General features: G+C 36.7%; 1 protein-coding gene and 1 pseudogene across 1 annotated transcript; one reads left to right on the forward strand and one right to left on the reverse strand.

Moving 5' to 3' along the window:
• Positions 1 to 346: 346 nt before the first annotated feature.
• On the forward strand, positions 347 to 3,181 carry LOC120256360 (receptor protein-tyrosine kinase CEPR1-like; the record flags this gene model as incomplete). The annotated part of the gene is given in 10 exon segments (XM_039264061.1): positions 347 to 658; positions 661 to 755; positions 757 to 875; positions 878 to 1,002; positions 1,004 to 1,882; positions 1,885 to 1,956; positions 1,959 to 2,120; positions 2,123 to 2,168; positions 2,420 to 2,620; positions 2,698 to 3,181. Coding segments are annotated over 10 exon segments (2,388 nt in total), but the record flags the coding sequence as incomplete, so codon positions are not given.
• A 944-nt stretch (positions 3,182 to 4,125) lies between these two features.
• LOC120256359 lies at positions 4,126 to 14,970 on the reverse strand (annotated as a pseudogene).
• Between the last annotated feature and the right edge of the window lie 483 nt (positions 14,971 to 15,453).

Raw genomic sequence — 15,453 nt, forward strand, 5'->3', positions numbered from 1 at the left:
CCTCCCATTTATAAAAGCTATGTCTCCTCTCCTCCCCTTCTTCAACCCCATTCCCACACTCACACCCACACTAACCTCAACCTCCATGGCTTCTTCTTCTTCTCTCCTTATCCTCCTCCTCCTCCCTACCTTCTTCTTCTTCCCTTTCCTCTCCCTCCAATCTAACAACAACAACAACAACAACAACAATCAATCCACCTTCATCTCCCTCATCAAACACTCTCTCTCCAGTTCCTTCTTCTCCACCTGGCTCCTGCCTTGCACTGAATTCAAACCCAACTGTTTCTGTGACTTTTCCGGGCATCACATGTGATGATCTTGATTTTTGTTTCAATGTTAAACCTCTCTTCCCTGCTCCCTCGCCGGAGACTTTCCTCCCGGCATCTGCTCCTACTTACCCAAACTCCGCACTCTCCGTCTAGATAACAATCATATCCATAATGGTTTTCCAATTGACGTCCTCAACTGCTCCTTCTTGGAAGAACTCAACATGTCTTACTCAAGCCTCACCGGAACTTTACCTGACTTCTCACCTCTCCGGTACTCCCTCCGCTCTCTTGACCTCTCCAACAATTTCTTTTCCGGTGACTTTCCGACGTCTGTCACTAATCTTTCCAATATAGAAGTCCTCAACCTCAACCAAAACCCGGGTTTCCCGACGTTTGGAGGTTGCCGGAATCGATCTCGATGTTATCCAAGCTGAGAATTTTGATCCTCTCCACCACTTCTTTGAGAGGAGACATCCCGCCGTGGATCGAAACATGACGTCACCACCGACCTTGAGCTGAGCGGTAATCTCCTCACCGGTAGCATTCCGGCAACTCTTGGCAAGCTTCACAACCTTCAGTTTCTTGAACTCTACTACAACCGCCTCACCGAGTTATCCCTGAGGAACTTGGCAACTTGTCCAAGCTTATTGATATAGACTTATCGGTGAATCAGTTAACCGGCGAGATACCGGAGAAGCTATGTGAGCTGCCGGAGCTTCAGGTCTTACAGCTTTTACAGCAACAAACTCACCGGAGAAATACCAATGGAGCTCAGTAACTCAACTACACTCACAATGCTATCAATATACCGGAACTCGCTATCCGGTAGAGTGCCTCCGATGCTCGGAAAGTTCTCGGGACTTATCGTGCTTGAGCTTTCGGAGAACCAGTTTTCCGGTGAGCTTCCTGCTGAGACTTGTGCCGGAGGACAGCTTCTTTACTTCCTGACACTTGGAAACTTCTTTTCCGGCACTTTGCCGGAGTCTTTAGGATCTTGCCTTAGTCTCATTAGATTCAGAGTGAATGACAATCACCTCACTGGCACCATTCCTGAATCCATCTTTGGTCTACCGCATGCCTCCATTATTGATCTTGGCTTCAATCAACTCCATGGTTCTATTCCAAAAAGCATTGCTGGTGCCAAGAATTTGACTGGATTGTTCTTGCAAAACAATCAGATTTCAGGTGCAATTCCAGTTGAGATTTCTTTGGCTTCTGGATTGGTGAAGATTGATCTTAGTAACAACAAGTTGTCTGGACCCATCCCTGAAGAAATCTCAAGTTTGAGTAAACTCAATCAGCTGTCATTGCAAGGCAACATGCTTGATTCACCAATTCCTTCTTCACTCTCCTCCCTCAAGTCCCTCAATGTACTCAATCTTTCCAACAATGCTCTCTCTGGTGAGATTCCGGAAAGCCTGTGTCAGCTTCTTCCAAATTCTTTGGACTTCTCGAATAATCGGCTTTCCGGCCAGGTCCCGGTGCCTCTGCTTAAGGAAGGTTTGATAGAGAGTGTTTCCGGTAACCCAGGTTTATGTGCTCCTGTCCATCTCAATGTCACAAGTGATCAACTTCTTCTTCCTCTTTGCCCGCAACTCGAGCTTGCTGGAAGCGTCTCAACAATGTTTGGATCATCGGTCTCTGCTTGATGCTATCGGTGTTTGGAATTTTTACTCCTGGCAAAAGAAATGGATTAGTAAGTGGAACCAACAAGAGGAACAAGAGGGTATATCTTCTTCCTCTTCTTTTTCTTATGATGTTACGAGCTTTCATAAGCTTAGTTTCGATCAACATGAGATTGTCGAGGCTTTGATCGACAAGAACATAGTCGGACACGGTGGTTCAGGGAACCGCTTTACAAGATAGAGCTAAGCAACGGGGAATGGGTGGCCGTAAAGAGTTATGGACTAGAAAGGCGAAAGATGGTTCTTCCGATCGCTTGTCCTTTGACAGGGAACTCCGGTCGGAGGTCGAAACTTTGGGGAGTATTAGACACAAAAATATTGTCAAGCTCTATTGTTGCTTTTCAAGTCTCGATAGCAATCTCCTCGTCTATGAGTACATGCCAAATGGTAACCTTTGGGATGCTCTACACAATGAATGGAACTTCTTGGATTGGCCTACTCGACATCGGATTGCGCTCGGTATAGCGCAAGGTCTAGCTTACCTTCACCACGATCTCTTGTTTCCAATTGTTCACCGTGACATCAAAACATCGAACATTCTTCTCGACGCTTCATTCGAGCCCAAGGTTGCTGATTTCGGCATTGCAAAAGTCTTGCAAGCAAGAGGCCATGACTACGATTCCACCACCACGGTTATTGCTGGCACTTACGGCTACTTAGCTCCAGGTACTAAATTAATTGATATGAGACTATTAGTAGAAATATTTTTTATTTTCGACATTACTCATTTTTTTCCATCTTAGAATACGCGTACACATTCAAAGCGACAACAAAATGCGACGTTTATAGTTTCGGTGTCGTGTTGATGGAGTTGATCACGGGAAAAAAGCCGAGCGAGCCAGAGTTCGGCGAAAACAGAGACATCATTCATTGGGTGTCAAGTAAGATTGCAAACAAAGAAGGGGAAACAGAGGTGTTAGACAAGAGATTATCTTGGAGCCCTTTCAAGGATGAAATGATTCAAGTTCTTAGGATTGCATTAAGATGCACCTGCAGCAGCCCAACTCTGCGCCCAACCATGAATGAAGTTGTTCAACTCTTAATTGAAGCTGATCCATTCAAGTCTGATGCCATTACCTCACCATCATCCAAGTTCAAGTCGGCGAAAAACCCGACGTAACTGCCGGCATTCGAAAGTACGGAATATTTACTTTTGCGATCCCAGATCAAAGTACAAAATACGAAATACGAAATATGAGATATCAAATATGAAATATGCAATATGCATTGACAAAACACAAGCCTGAACAAATGAAGCTTCATGTTGGTCTCTTTTGAGCATATGAATTACATCATAGACTAAGCTATAGAAAAGTTAAGGTAGTGTCCTTATAGTTATAAAAGACAGAGAGATAGATATCTTAGTTTTTGGAATGTTCTTGCACTCTTTGTCTCTGTAGCATCTGGTGCTTTGCTTTCAAGTGGAAAAATAAAAAGGCATATAACAATTATTATTAGTATCTTAGAGTATTCTCCTCCACTATATATATATATATATATATTTTGTATGAAGGTGATATAAAGAAATAAAGAGTGACAAATGTGAGAGTATGATTTGGCACTCCAAAAAAGGAGGTTCCTTATTGCATTATTTGTGTTCCAAAGTTAAGTGGATTCTATTTGTGGGGTCTTCCATTTATATACTAAATATTCCTTTGTATTAGATCTTTTTATTTATTCTATTTAAAAACTTAAAGAGTTTTTATTTATTTCATACTTGTAAATTTTTGATAACTTTTGGTTGTCTTAGTTCACTAGAATAAGTAAAAGTAATATTATGATTAGATAAATAATATAATACTCTTAATATAAATTTGTCTAGTTTAAATTTTTAAAAATTTATATAATCAAAATGATTTTCTAACTATGATTAATGGTGAATTAGAGGGTAAATTAGGGGATGAACTACATTAACCACACAAAGTGCAATGAAGTCCACTAATAACAAGTGGGAGCTACCTTTAAAGATAAAAAATTCTCAATGTACATACACCAGCATTTGTTTTGGATGCCACCACTTTTGAACATCATGAAGCATCTAATTGGTTGGATTAGTCATTCATTAAGCCAATCCAAATTTAACATCATATAAAAATTATGAGATGAAAAATATAAAAATATTTGCAAAGAAGGAAAAAGTCTGCTATCTGTTTTTAAATAAAAAGTTGATGGGAAGAAAATTAATAACAAACATACTCTGTAAACTGTCACAAGCACAATTAAAACTATTCACAGAAAAACACAACTAAGACCATTTTTACATGTCTAACACTTTCAAGTGCTTTGACAAATTTTATTGTTCTATGATGTCTCTGTACCAAATAAGATTTTATTGATGAAACTAAGAGAAAAAAAAGGGTTTTATTTGCGACCGTATTTGTCGACAAGAGCTTTCTCGATTTCCATTCTTTTCTTCATCATCAATGTGTACTTTGATAGAAGCTCTTTGCCTCCTGCTTTCATCGCCAACTTCGCAGCAAGAGACGTTTTCTCTAATTTGCCTTCGTACATGTTCGAGATCGGAACGAATGCACCTTCTTTGTTACATAACCATCCATGAGCTGCTCTCAATGCAGCTCCCAACGAAGCCGAGTCTGGGACCGTAAAAATAACATGTAAGTCCTTATTGACCACAAGAAATGGTAATAGAATTCGCATCATTTTCCAAATGGATGGTTGTTTTATAAATAATTCAATGAGTTCAACCATCTCACATGTTACCGAGTTCTGATAATGTTGAATTGTCACAAACTCCCAGTTGAAATGAAACAAATGTATCAACAAAGAGCACAATTATACGTTCTTATGAAATGGCTACTAACTTGACTGAAATGCATAATAGCATGATATTGGATAAAAACAATCAAGGTAGAATAATCTATGAAGAAAGTCGAAATTAAAAAGTATTTAAGAGACAAAGTAATCATGTTCAAACTTACCGGGTCTTTGGACGGTATAGATGGGACATCCAAAAATGGCAGCTATTGATTTCAGAATGCTTTGATTTGATGATGCTCCACCAGTAGCAATTATTCTATTTGGTGGAGTTGGCATACCAAATCTCTCAGTGTGTCCTCTCATCGACAGAAGCTGGCCTTCTATAAGGGCACGCACCTAAATATAAGATAAGAATGAGGTTTCACAAGTGATTTTGGTACAGAAGATGAAGTAACAAATATTTGATGAATTCAAACCTCTGAAGCTTCATCAAACAACACCACTTCTTTTTCTTTTGACTCATTTAGTGAGTCTGCAGCAAAGTTCTCAACCGCAAACCTGTGAACTCCAACTATATTTGAAGAAAGATTAATGTTACAAAAGTGAATTGATGAATTATCATGGAATGGATATTGATCAGTTAATACCTGGCATTGGAGGTAGAATTTCATGTTCCTTGTAATAAAATCCAAGCTTTCCACCTGAAGGCAGGATAGCAAGGTAAGTAAAGGCATGAAACCAGAATGATAACTTGGTGTCAAGACCATAATGAATAAATAATAAACCTAGCAGTTACTCAGGCCACTAAGATGAATAACAATAGGAAAAATGACTTTTCAGGATAATCTAAGTAAAAAGAATATTATGAAGCCCAACAGAAACACGATAAAAGGATAAAAGAATTCATACAATGTGGATTTGCATAATGTAAAACAGAAAAAATAATGAAATATATAAACCAATGGATAAATATGACAAGGCATTATTAGTATGTGATGAAGGCAGGGGAGGAGGACTACAATGAGAAATGCACTTGATGAAGCTATCAAATGAAAATATTTGCATCACTGACATACAACAAGAAATCCTAATGCCCAGCCTAGAATTATATCAAGCAAAAGTAAAAGGAAAACAAAACCATTAAGATGAGGGGTGCTCTCCAAATATGTGTTAAAAACATCCCAAGATCCCTTCGCGCACCGGTTACGAACATCTATGATCACATAGAAGTCAAGCACTCATCAGATCACTTGCAATAATAATTTGTATTGGTACTCTTTGAAACAATTCATGTTTTTCTATTTACCTTCGGAGTTAGGGATGCATTTTTGTAGACCAGCATTACCATATAGCTCTTTGGACCCACGGGATCTCGGGGAAGACATGGCCTTCAAGAGCTTGGCCGAGGTTTCACTAGTTATGCCAAAAATCTATTAGAAGCAAACAAATGGTTATTAATCAGTGGTTTCATGGAGATTAAAAAAAAAATCTCAACAAATCAACCAAAATGATGCAGTGCAACTCACAGTGTCACACTGGTACCAAGACTAATAGCCAAATCTCCAGGAGTATTAAGGGTCAAACCGTACATGTCCAAGCATATATAATGGTCAATCCACAATACCAAGCATTACAAACATGTAATGATCTAGAGATCTATTCAAAGCTAACATCAATGACAAAGCTCCTATGACATCAATCATTTTAATCTTAAGAATGCCAAGAAATATGCAGCAATAAAGGTTTAAATATGCGTTAAAAATGAAAGCCTAAAAGGCTGAATATGAACACCAAAACAAAAGAAAATACAGCAGAGTAAAACAAAAGGAGCTGCAGATTATGTAGATAAGATTTATTGACACTGATTACCAACCTGCCAAGCTATTTGGATTGTCTCCAGACCAGTGGATAACCAAGCAGCTGCTCTTAAATTGGAAACCTGTCAGCATGGATGCCGCAAAAAGTAATTATTCTCATAATTAGTAATAAAAATAAATAAATCAAATCCCTTGTCAGAAAAGACTTAGTAGCTGGTTCACAGACATCAAAGACATGTGCATGATGTTACATAATTACATGAATAGTGTCCTAGTATAGAGAAAAACACAATGGTAAAGAAACAAAAGTTATGGGGAAGGAGCGGAAATGAGAAGGTACCATTGTGACTGCCTATACCAACTTTAAAAACTACGTTTAGACAAATAGAATATAACTGAATAAAGTAAAGATCAGATGTTTCATTGGCGTAGATAAAGAAAACATAGTTTTTCAGGAGTGTATTAGTTACACATCCATGTTCATGCAAAAATCCTAGAGTTTTTCTAGGTCTTTCTATAAAGAGAGTTTCTGTTTTGTTTCCAAATTGGAATAGAAGTTAGGTTTTCTGTTTTATAGTTTAATAGGATTTCAGTTGCATATATATGATAATCCATTACTAACTATGTTATCTACTTTAAATCCTAAAGTCCGCTTCTTTTTGTCCTTTTTAAGGTTATAGGCAACATTTCAAGGTGCTCTAACTAACTCAAATATGACATGTAATTTGAAGTAATTTGAGATATGAATCAATGAAATTATCTAGTTGAAACTGTTAAAGTTTGGTACTATAAATCAGAACACAATAAATTCAAAATCATAAGAAAGCAATATATAATCATGAACAAACATTAAGTGAAATCGACATAACTCAGCTTACATCTGAGCAATATGCTCAACAGACAATTTCAACTTAGCTCCACAAAATATGGAGCTATTGGACCAACAACTGTGTAGATGGTTGCTAAATTTCCCAAACTTTCCTCTAAACCCAGACAGTAACCTACAAAAGCACAATGAGAAAAATCTAGAAGCCAAAAACATCTAAAGCTCAGGTTGAGTCTAAAAAGACAAACCTCCAAAACAACTTTTGAGACCAAAATACAAGCTCCTTAATATCCATCAAATTCATGCCTGCTCTAAAGTCAGTCTCATCGATACTAGCATACCCTCCAATTAGAAGAGAAGCCATGAAGGAACTGACAAGAGAGATCCTCTCAGTGTTATGATAAAATTTCTTCCTGTGTTTTAAATAAGCTTTCTGAATTTGGGGCCCTGTGGAATCTCTCATATGCAGGATCCAGTGGCTTTGATAATTCCAGTGCACCCCCAGCTTCCTCAATTTCGGCATTAGCACAGCAATAGTACTGCTGTCCATCCATATAAGGTGACTCCTTTGAGAGAGAAAGCATCAGCAAGCTGTGACACTAAGGCACTTTAAGCTTTTAAAGAGGCTAAAGATAGCATTGTACCCTTCCTCCAGTAAACACTTCCATGTTGTTGTCCACTACCTGAAATAGCAGCAACCCTTCCAAAAGTCCACTGAGACTTCAGCTTTTCTAGCAAAAGGTCCAAAAGCCTCCACCCACATCAGGGTTGGGAAACTATTCTACATATTATCTGAAGAGAAGTCTCTGTGAAGCACCATCTTTGGTCTGCGGTGTGGCAGTTCAGAATCAAAGTTGATTTTGCTCTAAAGCGATGATCGAAGGTTGGCATCTAAGATGGTTGCCTTCAATGACCTGTTGGCACAAACAAAAGCACGCATTCAACCAATTGTTGGTGATTAAAACTGACAGGGACATAAAAGCAAACAGTTTCAAAGTTTTATCTGAGCTTCGAGGCATTATCAGACGACAGAAGAGCTGTTAGCATGAGATCACTTTGTCACGCTCACCTTTCAAACAGCTTATGACAGGATCAGAGAGATCCGGTGGGAGATGCCAGTGAATCTCTCTCTATCTAAAAGGAAAAGATTCTCCAACTAGAAATTTTGGCAGGTATTTCATCATCATAACAAACAGACCACCTATACTAAAAGCACATTACTTGATTTTCTAAAACTATTTCTTCTGCTGATGATTCCATCAAAGGTTGCTGCAAACCAGAAGGCACTGGTGAAAGAGTTCTATTACTACTAAAGGCTATATCAAAGCTACAAAAGGAGTTAGCAACTGTTCTAGCAACTGTTGAGTGCACGTTGCTAACATCCAAAACTAAGCAATATATTTGCATAAAATTTAGACCATAACTAGAAGAGAAAACAAGAACTTGAAAAGCATGATGGCATTCTTCACCAGTATAAAAGTCGCATGCTACTCAAAACACATGAAAAATTTATTCAAAATCACGCACTACAGAATATCAATGCTACTTGAAAGCTCAATGTCTGACAGTCAAAAGATTATCACAGAAATTGAAGGAAGAGAGAAGATGCTCACACGTGGAGCTATCGAGGGCCAGAAGAGAGCATCATCCAGGAAGGAGGCGTGAAGCCATGAGGAAGAGGAATTTGGATGGATTGAGGAGGGAGAAAGGGTGGGAAAGGAGTTTGGAAGGAGAAACAAGAATTTGTAGGGTTTAAAGCATTGAATAAAAAAAAAAAAAAAAGGGGGAAATCGAGTGAGATAATGGATGAGATCGTTGTGAAGATCGGATTAGGATAACAGTGAATATCTTCAAATCAATTAAAGATGGTAACTTTTCTTTCTAATTTAAAATTAAAACGGAAAAACAGATTCCAAGATATATTCGAATAAAAACCTCCAAAACAAAGAAAATATTATATTAAAATAAATAAATAAAAGCCTTGGAGTAACTAGCACAAATTTGAGAGTCGAACTCAAGACCTCCCACTAAACGATTGCTCTAACCAACTGAGCTACACGAAAGCTGTTGTTGTACTTTGAGCATTGTTACTAAAATAACATTGTTACACTGAGCTTTTTCAAGCAAAACTTGAAATTTATGCATAACCATTGAAAATAAATATCATGAATAATATGATTATCGGGGCTAGTCACATTTCGACACCTCAAAATTTCTGACAAAAACATAGATGGACAAATTCAAATTGTAATATAATACCAATTTAAGCTACACTGCAGGATCTTGTTAGCTGCTATCCTGAAAGATCAGCTTTGAATCTACTAGAAAATCTTATATAGCATTGAAGGCTACAACTGCAAATGACACTGGTATTGAATGATCATCATTCAGTAGTGACATTCAAACTACTCTCTGCGCTTTTGTCATGCAGCAGCTCCAAGCTTCTGTGCGCATTGTGCTGTCATTAATGTATGGCCGGAGATCCCACATGAGGGCAGTAGCTTTTTCCAACTCTGATACAGAGAGGTTGTTTTGAGATCAAAGAGATTTAACAATAATATTTTCCACACACCACACCATTGCTCGACGCGAAAAGAAAAGAAGATGATGTGTTTAGCTAAGAGTGATGCACAAGTCTAGAAGTGATAGATTTAGTTCATTTGCGCCATAGCATAATCTAGCTTCAGCATTTGGTAAAATCACCACATCATGATGCAGTGGCATACTCAGAATTGAACTGTCTTGTAAATGATTACGGTTCCAGTTTCTTCACCACTGTAATGACGGAAAAAGAAAAAGAAGAATTAGAGATTAATGCTGTGTAAATGATTGACATTACAAAAAGGAGAATTTTTCTAATATGTTACTACTCTTTTCATTTAGCTATTCCATATTCTTTGTGAAACCAAACACCTGAAAAATACTTTCTCTACTTTGTCATAGCTGAGCGCTATGGACAATTTTAGGAGTCGAAATATGAAAAGCTTCTGACTTTCATGAGCGTGAAACATTTAAAATGGTCAGCATAATGAAAAAGAGCATTGACGCTTGGGACCAACAGGAAATAAAAAGTAGCAGATAAACGCGGAAATGCTGCTCAAACCTCTTCAAAAGCACACTCCTGCTTTACCCCATTCCTGAACTTTTCATCCAAGAAATGTGAAATACTTTCATCAGCCACCTGCCTGCATCACACAGATGGCATCTTCCCGGCGGCGCTGATCAGTTCATCAAGCAGAATTTTGGCTGGAAAGCGCAAAATCAGAAGACACTTGAGAATCAAATGTGACTCACTTAATATCCGCATAATATCATGCCTATATATAATTATAAGATAACGAGGAAATATTTTTCAACTAGTTTGTGTTTGTTGAATAACACGGTATCCATTCATTAAAACCCTTCTGGGAACTATCTATTTATTCAGAATCATGCACATGCGGTTGATCAATGTTCTGAAACTAGATTCCTGGATAGATATTTTTAGAACTGGCATATTAGACTAAATTTTTCGATAGTGAAGAAAGAAATTAAGCCAGTGAGTGCATAAAAGTGCCATACCACAGGACCAGGCTGGCTTGATGACACACATTGTCAGAGGTAAACAAAAGCATCAGTGATAATAAAATCCTCAAACTGGGTGAGAAAAATATCAGGAAAATAGCTCCTCAATTGAAACGTGAATGCATTCAAAGACATGGATTAACATACATGTAGATTTGAAAGAAAAGATCAGTCTCACCTACACTACACATGGTTCTGAAGTCCTTGTTTGCAAGAATGTACTTCCATATACATGTCCATATGAATAAAGGAAAGAGAAAATTTAGGTGATGGTGCCCAAAAGAATAGAAACACAAGAAATACTGGCCACGTTACAAAAATTCAACGAACAAGATATAAACTAAAATTTTTTTTTATAAAAAAAACTATATTGAATGGTCAAGGATTAAACATAAATCAATAACAAAAAAAATTCATCAAAACATTCAGACTCAAAAGTTCCATACCAACAAGGCATTGGATGAAGAATGTTTTCTATGAACATCCTCTGATCCATACTTTCTTATCACATCAAGTTTCTAAATTTTGCGAGTTGAGAAGCCCGTAAAACGATCATCAAGTCACAAATACTATGCATGGGGTATTTTGACTGGGCTGATCAACAAATGTGACGCATGAAGTACTTATGACAGGTTTTCAAGTAGCGAACATGCAACTTTTCGGGCTAGTAGATAAATAAAACAATGTAGCATTCTAAAGATGGACAATTAAATGATAGAAAAGATTAACTCTACGCTTGCTTATACTTTTGCACATCAAGTGGGAATATTTTTGCAACCAGCTGATATACGCTTCCATTCTGTCAGTTTGATTAACTCTTTAGATTGTGCCAGTGACTAACTTAGTAGTTTCAATGAAAAGGCGCTACAACATCTCTGCCAAAGAAAGAAAAGTTGATAGGCATCAAATATCTCATTCACTGAATGAAAATCTAATGAAATATAATTTTCTCCAGACCTTACATGCTGATTCTAGCAAAAGCAATGACAAAGCTTACCACAAGATCCCATAACTTTCAACAATGCACAACTAACCGCCTCCATGATAAACAAGTTGAACGTAGGGCGTGCTTTCCAAAAGTTTCAAAACCACTAAGGAAAGGCCTGAATGAACATAAAAAGAATACATGCACTCTCGAGATCAGTCTTGGGAAAAGCGGAGTTTAGAGTGTATCATTTCCTACTCCTCGATTAGGCTGTGCAGAACATTGGGTGATATGCAAAGTTCACGTCAACACCTAAATGTGCTACCAGAAACTTTTTAGGTAGCTATCTTGAGAAGCTTATAGCCATACCCATATACGAGAGTGTACTAGACAAAACAGTTACCTAGCTGCTGAGTGAGAATTCAGTAAGGAAAGCGATGACCTCACACTGCGCCAACTCCTCCAACTGTGCAGTTCTACCGGAGGTGTCTTCATGGATGAGTCAAAGAAGGCAAGCAAAAGGAAATTCAACACTCTAGCCAAAATTAAAGTGAATTAGAAAACAGTACGTAGTGATGGCAGCTCAGTTAAATTATCATAATAAGAACAACAACAAAAGTGGGAAACAATTCCAATCACGCAAAAGTACATATGGAGCAACAGAAAGATCTCTTCGATTTGAAGTAAATGCATGTCTACCCACTAGACCTCCTAATAACAAGCACTGTAAGAGAACTAACTTGTCGTGGCTCAAAACATGGCATTCATCAGATGGTATTGTGGCGGATTTCAAAGAAAGCAGAAAATGCGAGTTTGAGTGAGAGGAAAGCTGATTAGAAAGGGCTGCCAGTAACTAAATATATTATTTAACCATGATGGATAATTTGTCAACGCAAGCAGACAATGGCAATATATTGGACAAGGTTTCCCAGTTTGAGAGGTTGGTGGCAAAAGTGAGATGAATGTCCTTGATTTGTGTAGTTTTCAACGAGATCTTAAATCTCTCAAACCAAAGGGGTACACTAAACAAATTGCACATAGAAAATGTATGGCAAAAAAGCAACCATCAAGGATTTGAATTTAAAAACCTGTTTGATTTCCTCTACGAATAGATTGTGAGGTTTTAAAAATGCAAAAGACAAAACAAATGAAAAGCAATTTTCTACTCTTCACTTCTAAATGTATTTGCTTTCTCATATTTTCTTATCATTTTTCCCTTCATCAAACATACACAAAATTATTATAAATTAAATAAATAATGGAAATTCAACTGAACAAAATAGGCAAAAATAAATAAATAAATTCTAGTCATCTACACCTTAAAGCTTAAGCTTTTGGCAAATCCATACAACATAAATAAGAAACCCATGCATCAAGAAAAGGTAAGCACACACACCCAAAAAGGTTGGGTACAGGCTATTTTTGAAATAATACAAACTTTTATCATTTAGAAATGTACCCTGTGCAACAATGACCAAATTAGCAAGGTGCACATTTAAAAACAAAACAGCAAATTATATTTAAATATTTAAAAAACATATAATGTAAGGGCCCAATTGATTTTTTAAAATAAAAAAAATACATTTTCCATTCAGTCATTTATTATTTTTTAACAAATGCAACAAGTGCAACATTAATTGTAATGTAGCCCCAAACATTATAATTGTTATCCCAGACTCTTTACAATATATATAGATCTATTGACAATATTGCATGAAGCTTTTAATTATTATTAAGCATTAGTTATAATGAAATTCAACATTCTCATTGTTGTAAAATAACATTTAGCAAAAATATAATTACTCTTAAAATATTGAAAATGAGAATAAATGGATAAAATAAGCGGCAAAGTATAAATTAAGGCAAAACGTCTTAAAACTAACGTTGGGGCTGGGCTCTCCAGTGGATGAAGAATCTTAAACTTCAAAGTTAGTTTTAAATCCACCAGCATGGTGGTACGAGGAGTTCTATATCTGAGTAGTAAGTCCCTTATGCATAGGGTGTCATAAATTCACAGCTTCGGATGTTCAATTCTTGATTGTGTACGTCCTTGATTATTCGCTTACATTTAATAAAAAAAATTCTTCAAAATGCCTTGGAGGGACTAAATTAAAGAAAATATATATTTTTTTTTTTTTGTTCAAATCAATTAAGGCTCCTTGTTTTTGGCCAAGTAGATCTTACCCAGCGCATTGAGTCGATATTTGCGTGGGGTACACATTTTAGTAAATGCAAAATTTCAAAGATTTCAAACAAAATAGCCTGCTTATGGAAATTCAAGTTCTACATCTAGAAAAAGCCAAATAAGCACGGAGGTGATAACATTTCACTATTGCAGACTTCTTAATCATATAACCATACTTGTTTGTCACTTGAACTCCAAAAATAGCATATGCCTTTTCATTCAGGTCTTGCAGTAGCAACTCAGCTCTTGGTCCATTCAAACCTGAGACAAAAATATATCATCAACTGTTGTTGCTTCCATAAAGCAACTAATTCAAACCAGGAAGCCTGAATATGAAAACAACACATGTAGTATGGAATATGGTTGCTGGTATTTAACAAGGATAATTGATATATAATCAGATCATACGATCGGGTATTAAAATAAATAAAATCATAAGAATTTTTACTCTCCTAAAAAAATTAAGCACATAGGGTACCCACATACCTTATATATTTATGAATTACACATTTATATAGCGATACTAAAATTTTACCGTGTTTGGAGAGGGACAATTAATTATTCTAACAAAGCAAGCTGTCAGCTAAGGAATTGCACACATTGAAAGCTGTAGAAATTATTTAAATTCAAGTGATCCTCTCCACTCAAGAAGTGCTTTGAAGTTTAGGGCAAAGCTTCCATCACAACAGGGCTTTCAGCAAAGCATTTTCCATAGGAAAATATATTCAAACACTCCAAAGTCTCCCAATCCAGAATTATATTCTGCATCCACTGGTCGGTATTGAGAATCTGTTGAGGTATCATTTTCAGTTTGTAGTTCTCCTGAAACTTTCTACATAAATCTACTTTCCAGCAAAACCTGAGTTTATTTACTACAAATGACCAGTATCTCTAAGCAGTTTAACATAATTATTCAAGAAGATAACACAAGATCAAATCATTACTTCCAGAAGTGCGGTCACCAGTCTGCATATCGCCCATGGTTGCATAGAGATAGGCTGGATTTTTTTCCATGGAATTTCTGAGACAGAGCACTATAAAAGAATTTAGAAATTACCACATCTTTCTGGACTCATCTAATAATGTTAAAAAAAAAAAAAAAAAAAAGGAATCACAATCAATGAGATAAAATCATTCCATAAAAACTAAATCATAATTTGTAGTAGACCAATAGCAAGGAGAAGAAACACTCAATAGGATGAATTTCAGGAATTTCGCTATTGCAGGTACAGGTATATCAAAAGAAAATAAATTTTTTAATTGGTTTGAACAATAATGAAACTAAGGTGATACATCAAAATCCTGCATTCTTTGTTTTGTGAATTTGAATATAAACCTCTCAACAAAACAACCATGTATATTTAGACTTACTAGAAATCCGCTCAACATGAATGGCTGAAACCTAAAAGATTGAACACAGTGCATTATGACTTATAGAAGTACATGTCTATATCTCTAACATAA

The sequence above is a fragment of the Dioscorea cayenensis genome, unplaced genomic scaffold, assembly GCF_009730915.1.
Source record: "Dioscorea cayenensis subsp. rotundata cultivar TDr96_F1 unplaced genomic scaffold, TDr96_F1_v2_PseudoChromosome.rev07_lg8_w22 25.fasta BLBR01001405.1, whole genome shotgun sequence".
In the NCBI taxonomy this organism is placed as follows: Eukaryota; Viridiplantae; Streptophyta; class Magnoliopsida; order Dioscoreales; family Dioscoreaceae; genus Dioscorea; species Dioscorea cayenensis.